Source organism: Hibiscus syriacus, unplaced genomic scaffold (assembly GCF_006381635.1).
Source record: "Hibiscus syriacus cultivar Baekdansim isolate YM2019G1 unplaced genomic scaffold, ASM638163v2 tig00012374_pilon, whole genome shotgun sequence".
NCBI lineage: Eukaryota > Viridiplantae > Streptophyta > Magnoliopsida > Malvales > Malvaceae > Hibiscus > Hibiscus syriacus.
In genome coordinates, this window is record NW_024062271.1 from 25,888 (window position 1) to 43,591 (window position 17,704).

Here is a 17,704-nt window from a genome sequence, read left to right on the forward strand (position 1 = left end):
ATCTTACGTAGAGTGATCATTATTGATCTTATAGTGGAAGCTGCAACTTGTTGGGCGCTTAGTCTATGCATTTTCACATGGTGCATGCCTATAGCATCATAACTTTGTTATTAATTTATCATCTCACTAGAAATGAAAGGTAAAAGAGAGAAGAACCCTTAAAAATGAAGCATGACATAAAAATTGTGGAAATTTATGGTACTTGGTAGGTACCCCTTATTTGGTATTAATGCTAATGCAAGCCCATCAATATCAAGCCATAAGAGGCGCCTTGCAAAAGGCATTATGTTTTTTAATATTTTGACATTTTAAAACCTCTTTGACAATCATTGTTCTAAAGATCAACATGAGGCAAGAGGTTACTCACTAATGCAGACCATGGATTTACCCAATCTTGCTGCAATGTTCAGAATTCAGATGCATTTCTCATGTTGATAAATGCAGTTAAGTGAACACGTCACCTTAGCATCTTTTAAACTACTTTAAACAATATATGAAGTGAATTTGAAAGAGTACCCAAACCAAAGATGAACACAAGAACAATATCAGTATGAGCTACATTCCATACAGACCCCGTTCCCTGTCTGCTAAAATGGTCTAGCTGCTTCCTCCATCATCTTTTTAACTCTTGTAAGTCTCTCTATCTCCTTGAGAACCTGAAAACATCACAGAGAACTCCTTTATTGGCACCTTTAGAAAACTCCTATTTGATTCCAAAAGAAAGGGAATACAATATTTCCAAGTATGCTTCTCCACCTCCATAGTTAGGTCTTCCGTGGAAACTGCATCTATGTCCTCGTAACCTAGCTGATATGCTACTTCTGCTTAAGAAGCAGTTAAAAGTTAAAACCAACAAAAGATGGTTTATTCTCATGACAAGAAACATAGGTCGCAGGGATATACTTTGTAATGAAACGGTTGCATCAGCAGTGGCATATCCTCTTCTCATGTCCTCATGAAGAGCCGTTAGATGTGACAAAACCTACATATATCAAGAATTGTCAGAAATCAGCAAGATGCAAAGCAAACCCTTTCGGGAACGTTTGCAAGAAAGAAAGGGAAGGTCATATAATAAAAGAATGAAATCAACAGCAATACCTCAGAATAAGAACCAGAATTAGTTATTTCTGATGACAAAAGGAGACTCTTGTTTCCGATTACTCCATTGGCTACTATATCCAAGGGCACATCAATCCATATCGAGATGCCATGCCTTAAGAGTGCCCTATTTATGAGCAGGATAAATTCGGTTAATGGGGGGGGGGGGGGAACAAATACAAACCAAGAAACAACTGATTCAACCATGCAAAGATCATCATACAAATTTGTTGAACTTTGAACTGCGCCATCCCCAACGCACACCACTAATCTACCCATTGATGATAACTGCTTCAATACTTCTGTCTGCTAAAATATTTAGAATGAAGATAAGCCTGATAATTTATGTATTACTCATTGCTCAAGAGAATTTCAGTAACACAAGACTTCAGTACATTAAAAACTTATCTACCATTCTGCTTGACCAATAAGTTTGCATTGTTAATCAAAATATTGTAATGTCAAATAAGTAAGAAAAGACAAAAACAAAGCACCTCAGACTCCCTGAATCCCTTCTCATCACTCTCCTTCAAGGATATGGCGGCAGATTCACCCCCAGCAGCTTCCGAAACCAAAGCATCACTATATATATAAGAAAACAAAAACAAGTTTAGCCAACATATCTTGAACATAAAAGCCATTCCCAATATTTAGTGACAGGAAAATATAATACGTATCGAAGTAAGTGACAGGAAAATATAATAACTATTTTTTTATAGAAAAAAAATATAATACCTATCGAAGTAATAGTATCGTAATAAGTCTGCTAGCAGTATCCCCAAACTGGATTTAATGGAGTTGTTCATCCCTTTCATGTCAAATAAATAATCACCAAACATGTATTAGAATCTAGAATCAGATGCTACGGGATTAAGGAGTTAAAATTCACTATCTGCACCGGCAAAATGCTTGCTTACCCACAAGAAAAAGAGAAGTTCCTCTCAGATCAGCAGATATATCCGCAGCTTTACTCTGAATTAGACTGAACAGTTAAAGTGAGCACTTCAAACCACAAGAAAATCACCAAAGAAAATTTAAAAGAAAATTCCAAGCTTTAAATTGTTCTATGATTTGGGGTCTTCCATAGTTCTTTTGTTGAAAAAAAAGTTGTATTTTATCCAAGTTTCAACTCAATTTCATTAATAAAAGATGAATTGAAAGAAGAATTGCAACTTTATTAAATTACTTCTCCCGTCTTTCTACATAACAAATTAAACGCAGTTACATAAATATATAAAATCTGACCTTCAAAGCGATGGAAGGATCTGCAGTAAATACATTAGCTGCTGAAACAAAACAAAAAAAATGAGTAAGGGCCAAAAAAAGAAAACCAGTAAACAAAGTATGGATATCTAATTCCTTCTCATTAACCAATCTAAGCTATTCATATACAATCTCATACGGTAACGAATGAGTAAGGACAAACTAAAATTCGTGGAAAAAGTATCCGAATAAATCCAAATGCATCCCCAGGAACTCAACTAATCATATACAATCTCAACTAATAGCAAAAACAATTCAAGTCATAGTTCCATAAGCTTAGAATTCAAAACCAAGACAATTCATTGAAAGGGTTGCTGAAATGCTTTCTTTTAATAGGGAGGAATGAACTCACTGGAAGCTTTGTCATCAGAGACGGAGCAGTTTGTGGGGAAGGATTTTCGAGGAAGAGGACGAGAAAGGGTTAGACATGTGGAGGGAAGAGAAGTGCGGTGGTGGGTTTGACTGGAGAAAGATTGGGGGAATTTTGAATGAAAGAGATGAGCGCTTAATGGAGGATTAGTGAGGGAAGAGTTAAGAATAGTTGTCATCTCCATGGAAGAAACCTCAGCTATCTTCTCTGCCCTGCTTCCCGTTCTTAGGAGTTCTATCCTTTTGGATTACTAATAGTTTTCCTTTTTAATAAAAGGGGTAAAATAAAAATTTTCTCACTAAACTTTACTTTCACTCCTGCTTTATTCACTTAAATTTAAAACATTTTAATTTAATCATTAAACTTTAGACATTGATTTTTTTTCCTACTCATCCATCATTTCTCTAACTTTTTGATGATTTAGAATTTTGACACCCATTAAAACATAATGGAAGAACTCCTATTACTAAAGGGGAGGCAACTCGAATCATTGGGTGGAGGAAACCCTACGCTATTGTAGAAAGACTACAAGATTTGCGGAGGTATCTCAATCATTTTGCAAAAACTGTGAAGGCATGTTGATGTTACTTATCCGTAACGGCGGCATCTCAACTCTTTTAATCAGATAATGAAGAGATAGTGAAGAAGTCCTTTCAGTTAGAGTGTAGTGATGCAACTCAATGCTCTTGATTAGAGAGGAGACATCCCGACACTATGACTACATAGTGAATGCATCTCAACGTTATGGAAGAAGAATTCTCGGAAGATTTCGGTGTTTAAGCAGAGGAAGAACCTTAGTGCTTTCGTCTATTAGAGATGCTTCAACACTACCTAATATGTTAAGAGGAAGTTTTGTTCGTACCTGCCTTGGGATTTGTCTCAAGAGCCATTAAGGGATTAATTCTTGTCGTTGGAGACTAGACTATATATCGATTATTAGGGTTACTTGGTGAGATAGTCTGGAAGAACATTTCATGCCTTGGCAGGTTAAACGCCGATTACCAAGGTACGATCCCTTGTATACATTAGAAAGTTCCCTCCTGGTCAGAAGCTAAGAAGCTAGCCTGAGTTGGGAGTAGAAAGAGCACATAGGAGATGCACATTCATTTTAAAAGGAGGTAAATAATGAAGAAATTAATATAATTTGCAATCTGATCATTAAGAAGAACATTGAGATCACATGCCAGTTGAATGGTGCTATTTTTTTTTTCTTTTTCTGATACAACAACAAAATGAATAGGGAATATTGTGTTGTTCCTTCAAAGCCTGAAAACATCTCTGTTCATGAAAAGAAATGAGGGGATAAGCAAATGAAGCTATACATATCTTGACAAGAACCTTCAACATATTTCTTATAGTATCACCGATGAACAATTGCAAATTAAGCCCTTAAAATAGTCTTAGGTCCTTTTCTTGTCTTAGTCATGCTCCCCAATCGAGTACTTGATCCCTGCTTAAACAAATAAAATAAAATTTGTTAACTTTATTCGGTATAATGAGATGCAATCGTGATCAATTGTGGCAAATATATGGATACTAACTTTTCAAGAATTTGTCACCTAAGATTTTTTTCACAAATAATTTGTTGCAAACATTTGTGCAGTATTCAATGGAAACAATATTGTCCATTGTAAAAGTCACACTGACATGAAAAATGACAATACTTCGCCAATCGATGGGAATTGACGTCCATAGGTTTACTTTGTTGAATCTCTCAATTATCAAAAGTTATGAAATGATTCACCGATCGTAGGGAGTTGTTTTGTTGAGTCTCTCGACTATTAAAAATTATAAAACGGTCATCCGACTATTTATTATGTTCCAAACTCGTCATTTCCCGTCAGATTTTATCATATTTCAGTTAGTAGATTTACGCCCAGCTCAGATTGTCGTCATTTTTTAAATGAAAGAGAAAAATTTTAGAACATAATTAATAGTCGGATGACCATTTTATAACTTTTAATAATCGAGAGACTCAACAAAATAACTCTCTATGGTCGGGGACTATTTTATAACTTTTAATAGTCAAATGACTCAACAAAACAGTATACTGTAATCGGAACCATCTGTGTACTTTACCAAAGATTTACAAGACAAAGATCAAACCTTGTTACTTTGATGATCCCCTTGTTTGTTTGTTATTTTATCTGTTTTACTATCACCTGTAGAACAAAAATGAGATCAATATCTTGTACAACCAAAATAATAATAGAAATTACAAGATTCAAAATGATGGGTTACCTTGGGTGTTGTCATCAAAAGATGCAGTGCAATATACTCTGAAACTTGGCGAGTGAGGTATATATGATCCATCGTCCTCCACGCACTCTTCCTTGTGACAATCTCTTTCTTTCCCATCGGACTTCACCTTACCCCTTGAATGGTATTCTCCTTCGTCATCTCCGGACAATGGCTTTGATATTACTACAACAGGATCGTTCTTTCTATGAACAATTCTCATATAATGCCTTTTCTTGTCCTCTCTTCCTGCGTTGTCGAATCTTGAAACACCACAACCCATCGATGGAGGAGAGACATGCCAAGGAGAAACCCCAACCAAGGATTCTCTCTCTCTCTCTCTTTTTGTCAAAAAGAACAAATAGGAATAGAACGAGAGATCCAACGTGAATTGTGGGATTAGCTACATAGCCATTAACAGCCCGTCCATTTACACGTGTGACATGTGCTCCAAAATTTGGGACTCACATATGAATGTCATTCAAGCTCGTCCATGTATATTCTTTGTGCTTTAATGGTATTTTCATTTGGAGGGAAAACAAACTTTCCATTTGGTTCTTGGGAAAGTAGAAAATAAATTTGCAAATGAAAATTTTGACTCAATCCAATCTCATCCTTCAAAAAATACGATCCAAATTCAAATTTAAAAAATAATCCTTTAGGATTAAGTTAAACCTCGTCAGATTCGAGTAAAATGATCATACCTAGTCAAAGTTAATACATTTAGTCGAATGTTATCGAGATTGAGGGTCATAATTGATTTTTGTTATGAGAAATTAGTTTGAGATTATTTTTTGGTTGGATTTAAATTTTGACTTTCTTAAGCACCTTTTAAAGAGATTATGAAAATCATTTGTTTATGCTTATTTTTTTCTTCACTTTTAACCAGAGTTAGGCAATTCTTCTACATATTGATTTAGTAGAAACTACAGTTATTAGTTAATGTTATGCACTTGTTCTTAAAATGGTTCAGAGAAATGAATTTGAACTTGCTTTTATGCCTAGAGGGAATTGCAAGATGGATGGATGAGCGATTGTGAATTAATTTAGATATTTTTAGCCATTGTTAAAAATGAACCCAAATTTGTTTAACGATTGTTACTTAATTCAGATTTTTTTAATGATTTTTTAAAAGATGGTCACTCACTAAATAAAAATGTTATGCACTGCCCATTATACTCTAAGGTCCAACCAGCAGTCCAATGGGGGCCATATCCTCTATGGCCAATGGTTACACTGATCCATAACAAACCCATTATCTCCATCAGCTCTTTCGTACAAATTATTTGATCCTCCTTTTAGACTCGAATATGTTTTATATGAAGCTTTATATTTAAAAGCATCATGCTATTAGTTTTAGAAATAGGCGTTGATAAGGGCTGTCTCTGTTTTAATATAGGTTTTCTCTCGATTGGTCAAAAATGCCCTTTTCAAAATTACATAGATTCAATTCTAGCCCAATCAAGTCCTAACTTGGACCAATGCCCCCTAACGGTTTACTTGGTTCGTCCATAGCCCACGCGGGTCAACTCAGAATTATTAACCCAAAATTCAGGGTGTTGCAATTCTCTCTTCCTAGAAAATAAATTCATCCTCGAAATTTACCTGAATTGAACAAATGTGAGTATTGGAGTTATATAGCATCCTCGGGCTCCGTTTTCGCTTCTTCAACATCATAATTCCTCCAAATAACCTTTACCAGCAAAATCATTTTGTTCCTCAATTTCTTGACCTCTCATTTCAAAGTCCTCAACGATTCCTCATAGGAAAAGTCGTGGTTTACCTCTATTTTCTCTACCGGAATGATGTGGGTCGAAATTATATCTCCTAAGAATCGATACATGAAACATATTGTGGATGTGCTCTATCTCTCGTGGCAAGACTAACTGGTAAGTCACGAGTCCAACTCTCTCAAGTACCTCAAATAGTCCTATGAAGCACGGAGTCAACTTTTCTTTGTGACCAAAACGTAGCACCTTCTTCTAAGGTGACACCTTGAGAAATACCTTGTCACCTACCGCAAACTAAATATCTTTGCGCTTCAAGTTTTCATACGATCTACCTGTCAAATTAAAGACCTTTTTAAGTTTGACCTAGACATTAAACTACACTCTGATATCAATAAATATAACATTCTAAACCTGACATAGATATTAAAGCCAAATACGAGATATCACATATAATTTAAAATCAATTTATACTTTCAAAATAAATCCAAAATAAAATTTAAAAGTGTAGTAAAATATTTCCAAAGTCATAAATAAAAAATAAAATCAATACTTTAAAACAGTAAAAAAATATATAAGCACGAGAATCCTTTTAAACATCTGAGTATGAGAATTGGAGTACCAAGTTCATCTGAAAGAGAAAGAAAATGAGGAATGGGCTGTAAGACTCAATGTGTAGAAAGTACCCAGAGATCATGTTTGTTATGTTGGTAATGCTCAATCCCACATAGTATTGGAAATACTCTTGGGAATGGGTATTTATGGTTTGGACTTCCCACTTCCTTGTTGAGTGAAAGAGAACAAGACGGACTCTTGCGCACCGCCGTCGCCACCGTCCGTCTCGGCTCGGCACGGCTCATGGTCGTGGTCGTGGTCGTGGTAATACGTGTCTTCGACACGTCCACGCAAATATTATCTTTTTAGAGAAAATTCTTGAGAAATTTCTCTTTGAAAGAAACAAATGGAAAAATGTGAAAGATTTCAACTGATATTTATAGGCTGCTGAGGACTGTTTAAATCAAAAACGTTAAGATGTATCTAGACTGATTTCCAGCTTTGTACAAAGGGGACAAACTGTTAATATCGGGAGTTATAACAGCTGAATAATGATGCAATGAACCTGGACTATTTCGGAGTCAGGTTCATCTAGACGTTTCAATTGTTACAAAGAAGAGATTTAATCCACTTCGATTTCGGGTGTACGGAATTCAGAGCGACCGTGTTAACCTCGGGGGACGGTCCGCCTACTGCAGCGATTACACATATCAGGGTGAATTCGTTTCTAAGGCAGTGGTTATACCACGACACGGTTTATGAATATGTTCCTTTTAATTACTGTTTATATTTCCAGTCAGTGCTAAAGGTGTAGTTTTGCAGTCTATTTTACCAACAATTTAGAAACGAATTCAAATATACTGCAATCATGTCAACACCTTTGAGTAATCTGATACCCGATCTTTCCAAGCTCGATGCACTTGATGGAAAGAATTATAGAAGGTGGTCCCAAAGAATCTTGATATTCTTCGAGCAACTTGATATTGACTACGTGTTGCCCAAGCCACCACCTACCATGCCGCTAACCCCAGCTACCGGTAATGATGCTGATGCAATCCTCAATGATGATGCCCTAGTAACTGCCGCTGCTGCACTCGCTACCTACAAGAAGTACGAGAAAGACAACAAAACGGTGCGAGGACATATGCTCAATCACATGTCAAATAAATTATTTGATATGTTCCTTAGAGAAAGGAGTGCCAAGGCAATATGGGATACTCTCGATAAAAAGTATGGTGCGGACGATGCTGGCATCAAGAAGTACGTTATCGGCGAATGGCTCAAATTCCAGATGACTGATGACAAGCCGATAATGGATCAAGTCCATGACTATGAGAACCTAGTCGCTGACATCATCGCCGAAGGGATGCAAATGTGCGAGGTGCTGCAAGCCAATGTTCTCATTGAGAAGCTGCCCAAGTCCTGGTCTGACTACCACAACTCTATTAAGAATAAGAAGAGAGAAATTTCGCTTGAAGAGCGCATGGGCCATATGAAGATTGAAGAAGCCAACCGTTTAAAAGATAAGCTTACTAATTCTATGAGTAATTTATCTTTTAGAGCTAACTTGGTTTAGTCTAAATTTAAGAAGATCATGAAACGTTGGAATCAAGACAAGAAGACGAAACCTCAGAAGGCTGCCAACTTCAAGAAGTCAGAAAAGGCCAAACCTAGAAGAAAGACGCTCAAGTGCTATGTCTGCGGTTTACCCAGCCACAAAGCTTACCAATGCCAACACCGTTTAGACCGCCAGAATGAAAACAAGCCACAGATACACGTTGTAGAATAAGATGATGAGATCATTGCTTCGGTGATCTTAGAAGTCAATCTGGTGGAAAACAGTTTGGAATGGGTTGTTGACACTGGTGCTTCAAAGTATTTATGCACAAGGAATGAGTTTTTTACCGAATTCGATGATGGGAACGTAGGTGAACGTGTGTACATGGGGAACTCTAGCAGCTCTGAAGTGCTAGGCAAAGGCAATGTTTTACTCAAGCTGACCTCTGGTAAAACTCTGGCTTTAAATAATGTTCTGTATGTACCTGCCTTGCGTAGAAATTTGATAAGTGGTGAGCTTCTGAATAAGGCATGCTTTAAGTTAGTTTTTAAGGCAGATAAACTTGTACTTTCCCGAAATGGTGATTATGTTGGGAAAGGGTTTTTAAGTAATGGTTTATTTGTCATAGAAACTCAATTTAATGAAAATAAAGCTACCACTTCTGCTTATATTGTTGAATCAATTGATATGTGACATGCTAGATTAGGACACGTGAATATTCATTATTTAAAGAAATTAATAAATATGAATGTTCTGCCTAAACTAGACACAACTAGCTTTAACAAATGTGAGATTTGTGTAGAAGCTAAGCATACTAGACCTCACTTTAAGACTGTTTCTAATAGAAAGACTGAGTTGTTAGAACTTATTCATACTGATCTAGCAGATTTTAGAAACACTGAAAGTAAAGGAGGAAAACACTACTACATAACTTTTGTAGATGATTATTCAAGATATACAAAAGTTTATCTCTTAAGGACTAAAGATGAAGCTGAAAACTTCTTTCTTATTTATAAGGCAGAAGTTGAAAATCAGTTAGATAGGAGAATCAAACGGGTTAGATCTGATAGAGGTGGTGAATATGGATCTAATTTCTTAAAAGATATTTGTGAAAAGAATGCCATAATTCATGAAACTTCAACCCCCTATTTTCCTCAACAGAATGGTATAGCCGAAAGGAAAAATAGAACTTTAAAAGAAATGATGAATTATTTACTAATAAGTTCAGGGTTATCTGATAACATGTGGGGGAAGCCATTCTATCGTCAACTCATATCTTGAACCGAGTTCCTCATAAGAAATTAGATTATACCCCATATGAATTGTGGAAAGGATACGCTCCTAATTTACAATACATAAAAGTGTGGAGGTATCTGGCTAAAGTGGGTTTGCCAGACTTTAAGAAGTCCACCATCGGACCTAAAACTATTGATGCAGTGTTTATAGGGTATGCTACGAATAGTGTTGCATTCAGATTCATGCTTTTACAAGATTATTCTATTTGTAAGTCAAGGGATGTTGTTTTCTTTGAAAATACTTTTCCTTTAAAGGAACCAAGAATAAATATTGAAACACAAATATAATATATTCCATCAACTTCTTCTAGTAATCCTGCTAGGTCTTCTGAACAAATTGATTTTGAGCCTAGAAGAAGTAAAAGGCAAAGAGTTGAAACCTCTTTTGGACCAGACTTTATTACTTCCTTTATTTCTGAAATAAATGATTTAGACTCCATTTCAGATCCTATAGCTCAAATTTTTCTGTTAGATGAGGATCCTAAAACTTTTGAAGAAGCTATAAGATCTATCGATGCTAGTTTTTGGAAAAGCGATGTTAATGATGAATTAGAATCGATAATGTCTAATCATACTTGGGAATTAGTTGACTTGCCTAAGGGATTCAAACCAATCTCCTACAAATGGGTCTTCCGGAAGAAACTAAGGCCAGATGGTTCGATTCAGCGGTACAAGGCAAGGTTAGTTGTCAAAGGGTTCACTCAAAGGTTTGGTTTAGACTACTTTGATACATACTCTCCCGTTACAAAAATTTCAACGATTCGTGCATTATTTGCACTAGCCTCTATTCATAAGTTGCAGGTACATCAAATGGATGTTAAGACTGCTTTCTTTAATAGAGATCTAGATGAGGAGATTTACATGGAGCAACCACTAGGTTTTGAAGCACCTGGTATGGAAGGCAAAGTCTGTAGACTCAAAAAGTCACTCTATGGACTTAAGCATGCTCCTAAACAGTGGTATGAGAAATTTCATAAAACTATTCTTAGTTTTGGTTTTGTTATGAATGGTTCATATGCTTGTGTATATTCGAAGATGTTTGAAACTGAATGTGTTATCATAAGTCTTTATGTTGATGACATGTTGATTTTCAGTTCTAACATTGAGTCCATTAACAAAGTTAAAAATTTCTTGTCCACTAAGTTTGAGATGACAGATTTGGGAGAAGTAGATGTAATCTTAGGAGTCAAAATTACCAAAACTGAGAAGAGATTTTCTTTATGTCAAGAACATTATATAGAGAAAGTGCTAAAGAAATTTGACAGTTTTGATGTCGTCCATGTTCGAACTCCTTATGACCCTAACATACATCTATTTAATAATAAAGGAAGTAGCGTTTCCCAAATTGAATATGCTAAATTAATTGGGAGCTTAATGTTCTTAATGAACTATACTCGGCCTGATATTACTTATGCTGTGAGTAGACTGAGTAGATATACTCATAATCCGAGTGGTGAGCACTGTATTGCTCTTAAACGCTTACTGAAGTATCTTAAGGGTACTTTGGATTGGAAACTTGAGTTTGTTGGCTTTCCTACGGTATTAGAAGGATATTGTGATGCCAACTGGGTTTCTGATAATAATGAGGTAAGCTCTACGAGTGGGTATGTTTTCACTTTGGGTGGAGCAGCAATCTCGTGAAAATCATCAAAGCAGACTTGTATTGCTCGTTCTACCATGGAGTCAGAGTTTATAGCTCTTGACCTAGTTGGACAAGAAGCTGAGTGGCTCAGAAGTTTGTTAGCAGATATTCCGTTGTGGGGAAGACCGACTCCTCCAGTTTCATTGTTGTGTTATTCACAAGTTGTGATATGTGTGGCTAAGAACCAAGCTTACAATGGTAAGAAAATACACATTCGCATAAGACATGAATCAGTTAGACACTTAATAAAGAATGGGGTGCTCTCTTTAGAGTATGTGAAGTCGGAAAGGAACCTAGCAGATCCGCTTACCAAAGGGTTAAGTCAGAAGCTGGTCCTAGATTCGTCGAGGGGGATGGGTCTCAAGCCCATTGGTTGAGGAATTCATGGTGGATACCCAACTTAGTTATTTAAGTTCCATGTGGTTAAACGAAACCATGAAAAGACTCATAGTGCACATTCCTACTTCCTATCCCTATGACGAATAATGTGCATGCCCAGGATGAGCTTAAGTGCTCTTAATAAATTCATAGCCCAGGCTTTGGGTGGTCTTAGTGAGAAAGACTTGATGAATTTACCGATTTTGGCTGAATATCTATTCTTAATAAGTTCATAACCCAATTTGAGTGGGTATTCCTAAGTGAGAAGGAAATAATGAACTTACCAACAGAAAGGTTGAGTTTGTTAAACTCTTAATAAATTCAAATCCAAGTATTTGGATGGTTCTAGTGAGAAGGACTTATTGAATTTAACGATAAATGAGGTTGAATATTTATTCTTAATGAATTCTTAGCCCAGATTTTGGGTGGTTCATTTATAATGAACTTGAAGAAAGTCACCATACTCTTTATGAGGTTGAGCTTTTATAAAAGCTCTTAATTATTTCATATTCCTGTTAAGGGTGGTTTATATCGAGATAAACTTGATGAAATAACCTATGTAAGTGAGAAGGGTTAGCCGCCTTCTATGAAAAATGTTGGGTCATTTTTCTAGCACACTTACTAGAATCCTGAGGTATGATGGCCAAATATATACTTTTGTATATATATATATATCTTACACATTGAGGACTCAGGTGGATGAAGGGGTTAGTTGTGTGTTATGAGTTTATCCCCATCTTAGAAAGTTCCAGACTAGTTTCACTTATCTAAGAGAATAATTGCTCATTATCACTATGTACTAGTTCTAGATACGTTCACTAGTGCTTAAGCAACTAATCTCGTTATTGTTCTTCTGGAAAGTTTGTTTTCGAGTTTCAGAAGAATTCTTTCGCATTAGTGGAGGAATGTTGGTAATGCTCAATCTCACATAGTATTGGAAATACTATTGGGAATGAGTATTTATGGTTTGGATTTCCCACTCCCTTATTGAGTGAAAGAGAACAAGGGGGACTCTCGCGCACCGTTGCCGCCGTCGTCTGTCTCATCTCGTCTCGGCTCGGCTCGAGTCGTGGTCGTGGTAATACGTGTCTTCGACACGTCCGCGCGGATACTATCTTTTTAGAGAAAATTCTTGAGGAATTTATCTTTGAAAGAAACAAATGAAAAAATGTGAAAGATTTCAACTGATATTTATAGGCTGCTGAGGACTGTTTAAATTTAAATGATAACAGTTGGTTTATGAGAGTTATCAGAAATTAAACAGCTTTTCCTAAATTAAATAAAAAACGTTAAGATGTATCTGGACTGATTTCTAGCTTTGTACAAAGGGGACGAGCTGTTAATATCAAGAGTTACAGGAGTTATTTGATTTAATTTAAGGGGTTACATGATATAATTTCGGGAGTTATAACAGCTGAATAATGATGCAATGAACCTGGACTATTTCTGAGTCAGGTTCATCTAGACGTTTCAGCTGTTACAAAGAAGAGATTTAATCCTGAAATTTTATGGACGATTTTAACCCTATTTCTAGCCTATAAATAGAGAGCTATATTTAACTTCTCAACTCACTCTCAACATTCAGAATTTACTCTCCAAGTGTTTTCTAAATATTCTCTCTGTGTGCTTTCCGATAAGAAGAGCAATACCACCGACAGTCCACTCCAATTTCGGGTGTACAGAATTCGGAGCGACCGTGTTAACTTCGGGGGACGGTCTGCCTATTGCAGCGATTACACACATCGGGGCGAATTCGTTTCTAAGGCAGTGGTTATACAACGACACGGTTTATGAATATGTTCCTTTTAATTACTGTTTATATTTCCTGTCAGTGCTAACGTGTAATTTTGTAGTTTATTTTACCAACATGTTACATAATTTAACTAGAAAACATGTTACATGCCAGAATTAACTCATAAAATAGGCAAACATGAAAAATTTGGACACATACTAGTAAGTTCTTAACTATCCATCCATCCACTAATCACTACAGGTAGAGTTTCTTGAACTCGGTATCACCTTATTTCTCTAGCAGACAGTAATACGTAACCGTATTATAGAAATAGACAGTAACACATAGTTATATTATGATACTTATGATTTTTTTTTTTGCATAAAAGAGTATTTTCTCGTGTTTTCCCACCGCATTATGCATGCAGCAAGTGAAGATGATAAAACTATACAAATTCTGCACTTAAAAATGAGAGTAACAGATGAACATTACATATAAGATTATTGCTTCTTAGATATTACACAAACAGTGTACGATTATTTGTCCGTCACATAATTATGTAGTACAAAATACAGATAAGGATGATATATATATATTATATATTACAAGAGCTAACATGTAATAGATAACTGCAGTCTGCACATAAGCTCTCACAAGTATGATCAATCAATTTGAAGTTGGTTTCAGAAACTGTTGAAACTCAAACTCTCCTTCGGGGAACTAGATGAATTCGAAGCGCATAAGGAGCTTGACAGAATTGTACTTAACACCCTTTCGGCAATGGAGTGGAACTGCTCGGATGCCACTTCTTAGCTCGGAAATCGGAAGACATGTTTGGCCTCCGAAGTCATCCTTTTCAGACATGTCATATTCGTGAACTTCGATCCGTAGCAGAGCCAGTTCCGGGACAGTTAAAGGGAACTCGAACTCTTCATTCCAACAAGGCAACCAGTCATCTTCTAAGATCTTTGTTTTCTTCATTACTGAATCAGCAGGAACTCCAGCTATACCCACCTGGAGGCATATTGATCAAATTTTCAGGGTTAAAGATAAAGCTTGCTTCCATTCTAAGTAACATTGACTTACCCTTGTGTAAAAGTCTGGCGGCGAATATGCGTCAAAATGTGTGTGATGGAAATCATAATACCATCCTTCCCCCATATACACAGTCACCTTTTGAAACCGACAAGAAAAAATAATCATAAACATTGATTGGGTATATATCCGTACATCGACCTGATGGCGATCGACTCACCTTCAAAGTTGTTTTCACCGGTAACTTGATTTTCGGATCGAAGAGTTCGTCAGAGTTCAAAAGGAAATCTGGTTTTTTCACATAGCCACATCCCCCATTGGCTTTGAACATTCCGTGCATCAACCATAAAGATCTTCCATGACCCTATCATGCACCAACAAGAAGGTATGCACGTATCATGCATCCTAGGGACTAGATACTTTTTGTCATTGATACAACAAGCTGAAACGAAGGAACGAAAAGGGAGTGAGGTGTGTAAACCTGCATATTAAATGCAACCATTTGAGCTCCATGCATCCATCCATTTAACGGGTTGTAATTAGATGAGTCGACACGTATAGTCTTCGGAAATACCCGAAGAATATTCGGCTGCGTAAACCTGTAGCAGTACATTCAGAATATACAATCAGAGCAAGAGTTATAAGCACATTTCAGTCAATTATAGTATAACACCATGTCAATACTACCTTCATAAGACATGAACATTTATATGATGACACACAAATACCAAATGAAATTTGCAGAATCTTTCACTAAATACCTGACAATTTGTTTTCCATGAGTTAGTGCAGCCTTTTCAAGATGTTGCTCACTAATGCTAAGACGTCTCACATTATCAGGATCCACCTTTAGCCACTCATCAAATCCACCTTTCCGCTTCGCAGCACGAATAGTAATTAAATTTTTATATTCCGGAGCTAGTGAATGCTGCGACTTATCTCCGTCGTCTGCATTTTCCTCATCTTCTTCATCCAAGTCATTCTGTCATGAAACAGATCCTGAGCAATATGTAAATTCTACAGAAACGGCTAGTAAGATCAATTTGAAGTAGTAAACAGCAACTTATATCATCATACACCTTGTAATCCGCTACGTGACTGCCTTTAAGGTTCGGAACTTCATTCCCCCAAGTTTCTTCATCACTCGCCTTACCCCTCTCCGAACCATCCTCTTTGTCCTTGACTTCCTTGGCCTCGAGGTATTCCTTTGGTGGTTTTGTAGATATGATTATGCGTTTTTTCAATGATTCTGGAGAAGGAAACTCTTTTAAGCATTCCGAGCCAGGAGAAAACAGTATGTCTCCAAATGTTTGTGTGACCATCTAGAAATTAGCAAAAAGAAGCGTAAATTATCAAATTATTAGATGCTTAACTCGCATGAAAAGCAAGGAGACTTACCTCGGCAACTTTAGCCTGAAGATTTGGTGTAAGATGGTCTTCCAGAGTTAGGATGACCGGGTAGTCAGAGGCAACAAAAGCATACTCTTTAATGGACCTCAAACACTTTAGGAGTTCCACTGGAGTAGTCAATGTCCTGCATGAAGGGGTCGATCAAGTTGTAGTGATCTAGTGAACAACAGCTGCAAAACATGCTAAGTTATAGCACTAATGCAGAATCATGTTTCTTTCTTCAAGATTTGGCAGTATAAGTGTAATCCATATGTTCAAGATAACATCTCAAAAAGTGTCAATTTAAGTAAATGATCATCATTTCACTGAAGGAAAGATCCATTTGAGTAACAATCTGCACTTCAAAAACATACCCTCCATGAAGAACATCGACATCATCCTTTGACGAATTCGGCCACATATCCAATTCTATCACCCGAACACCTCTCTTAAGTGCATTTATGATGGGGACATCACTGCAGTCACTACTGATTTGATTCCCAGTAAGGTAGGAATTGTGACCAGTATATATGAAATAATGAGACAAAGGAGCACTCATGTCATGGTGAACCTGCAATCAGAGAAATGAACATGATATAAACAACAATAGCACTACCAACTGCATATATTGGTCCAAACTCCTAAGTTTTCCCACAAATTGGTATGATCCCAGGACCATCCTAAAAGCTATTGAAAACTTGCTGAGCTAAAAAACAAGTACTGTTTTTCATTTAAATCCCATACAATGCAAGACCAAATTTTCCTAATAAAAACATAAGTGTAAGAAAATTATCTACTTGTAGTAAAGGTGAAAACCCAAAAAGAAAATTCAACTCAAAAATCATATTCACAAAAGTTGAACTTAGCTCCAAAATATTATACAGCAACCAAACGAAAACATTAATCAACTAATTTGGACAAAATCATTCAACCCCAATTAATAAGCCTAAAAAGGATAAAGACAATCATGAGTGCGAGACAGAAGCAGAGAAATTGTATTTACCCCAAGAGAAGCAAGAGGAGGATTAATATCAGCAAAGAGGTACTTAAAAAAAGCTTCTAGATTTAGACCCTTTCTATGAAAATGCTTAACACTATCAATAATCTTCTGAGCATCTTCTCTGGTAGCCTTATCTTCCTTCTGGAACTCCACCAAGAACCTCTGCAATCCTTCAATGCTCATCATCCCATTCTCAGAGTATTGCTCAAACACCTTCTTGATATCCTCCGGTGCCTCTGAAACTGCCAGCCTAAACCTCCTCTGGAAGCAGAAACAGACCCTGTAAGTTTGTTTGGACATTGGGTTTTTCCTATAGTTTCCAAATATCCTACTGAAAACAACAAACACAATCTGCAAATCTACACTGTCTGATGCCTTTTAGAGGTTCAGCTTTCTTCTTGTTTCACTTAAATCTTTCAGTTCA

General features: G+C 36.5%; 3 protein-coding genes across 3 annotated transcripts; all 3 read right to left on the reverse strand.

Annotated features, from left to right (window-relative positions):
- Positions 1–387: 387 nt before the first annotated feature.
- LOC120205362 (probable inactive shikimate kinase like 1, chloroplastic) lies at positions 388–2,968 on the reverse strand. The gene is made up of 10 exons (XM_039205255.1): positions 2,714–2,968; positions 2,344–2,384; positions 2,016–2,070; positions 1,834–1,906; positions 1,593–1,680; positions 1,322–1,404; positions 1,099–1,225; positions 904–982; positions 757–821; positions 388–656 (listed from the first exon to the last, which is right to left on the reverse strand). The coding sequence occupies exons 1-10, from the start codon at positions 2,913–2,915 to the stop codon at positions 588–590; spliced, it is 882 nt and encodes a 293-aa protein (XP_039061186.1). The 5' UTR covers positions 2,916–2,968; the 3' UTR covers positions 388–587.
- Positions 2,969–3,907: 939 nt separating this feature from the next.
- Positions 3,908–5,277, reverse strand: LOC120205355. The gene is made up of 3 exons (XM_039205247.1): positions 4,973–5,277; positions 4,838–4,893; positions 3,908–4,181 (listed from the first exon to the last, which is right to left on the reverse strand). The coding sequence occupies exons 1-3, from the start codon at positions 5,250–5,252 to the stop codon at positions 4,113–4,115; spliced, it is 405 nt and encodes a 134-aa protein (XP_039061178.1). The 5' UTR covers positions 5,253–5,277; the 3' UTR covers positions 3,908–4,112.
- A 9,152-nt stretch (positions 5,278–14,429) lies between these two features.
- Positions 14,430–17,686, reverse strand: LOC120205363 (phosphoinositide phospholipase C 2-like). Its single transcript, XM_039205256.1, has 9 exons — positions 17,284–17,686; positions 16,655–16,851; positions 16,290–16,425; positions 15,971–16,213; positions 15,653–15,873; positions 15,373–15,490; positions 15,112–15,255; positions 14,943–15,029; positions 14,430–14,870 (listed from the first exon to the last, which is right to left on the reverse strand). Exons 1-9 carry the CDS (start codon positions 17,578–17,580, stop codon positions 14,577–14,579), a joined length of 1,737 nt encoding a protein of 578 aa, XP_039061187.1. The 5' UTR covers positions 17,581–17,686; the 3' UTR covers positions 14,430–14,576.
- Between the last annotated feature and the right edge of the window lie 18 nt (positions 17,687–17,704).

Excerpts from the sequence above, each read along its gene's own strand:
- LOC120205362 (XM_039205255.1), bottom strand. The coding sequence starts at position 2,915 with ATGGAGATGACAACTATTCTTAACTCTTCCCTCACTAATCCTCCATTA. Across the intron at positions 2,385-2,713 it reads CTCTGATGACAAAGCTTCCA|CAGCTAATGTATTTACTGCA; the intron begins GTGAGTTCATTC and ends GTTTTGTTTCAG. Across the intron at positions 1,907-2,015 it reads AACTTCTCTTTTTCTTGTGG|GGATGAACAACTCCATTAAA; the intron begins GTAAGCAAGCAT and ends TTGACATGAAAG.
- LOC120205355 (XM_039205247.1), bottom strand. The coding sequence starts at position 5,252 with ATGGGTTGTGGTGTTTCAAGATTCGACAACGCAGGAAGAGAGGACAAG. Across the intron at positions 4,894-4,972 it reads TTTTGATGACAACACCCAAG|GTGATAGTAAAACAGATAAA; the intron begins GTAACCCATCAT and ends TTTGTTCTACAG. Across the intron at positions 4,182-4,837 it reads GGGATCATCAAAGTAACAAG|GGATCAAGTACTCGATTGGG; the intron begins GTTTGATCTTTG and ends TTGTTTAAGCAG.
- LOC120205363 (XM_039205256.1), bottom strand. The coding sequence starts at position 17,580 with ATGTCCAAACAAACTTACAGGGTCTGTTTCTGCTTCCAGAGGAGGTTT. Across the intron at positions 16,426-16,654 it reads GTCGATGTTCTTCATGGAGG|GACATTGACTACTCCAGTGG; the intron begins GTATGTTTTTGA and ends CCCTTCATGCAG. Across the intron at positions 15,256-15,372 it reads TGGTTGCATTTAATATGCAG|GGTCATGGAAGATCTTTATG; the intron begins GTTTACACACCT and ends GGTGCATGATAG.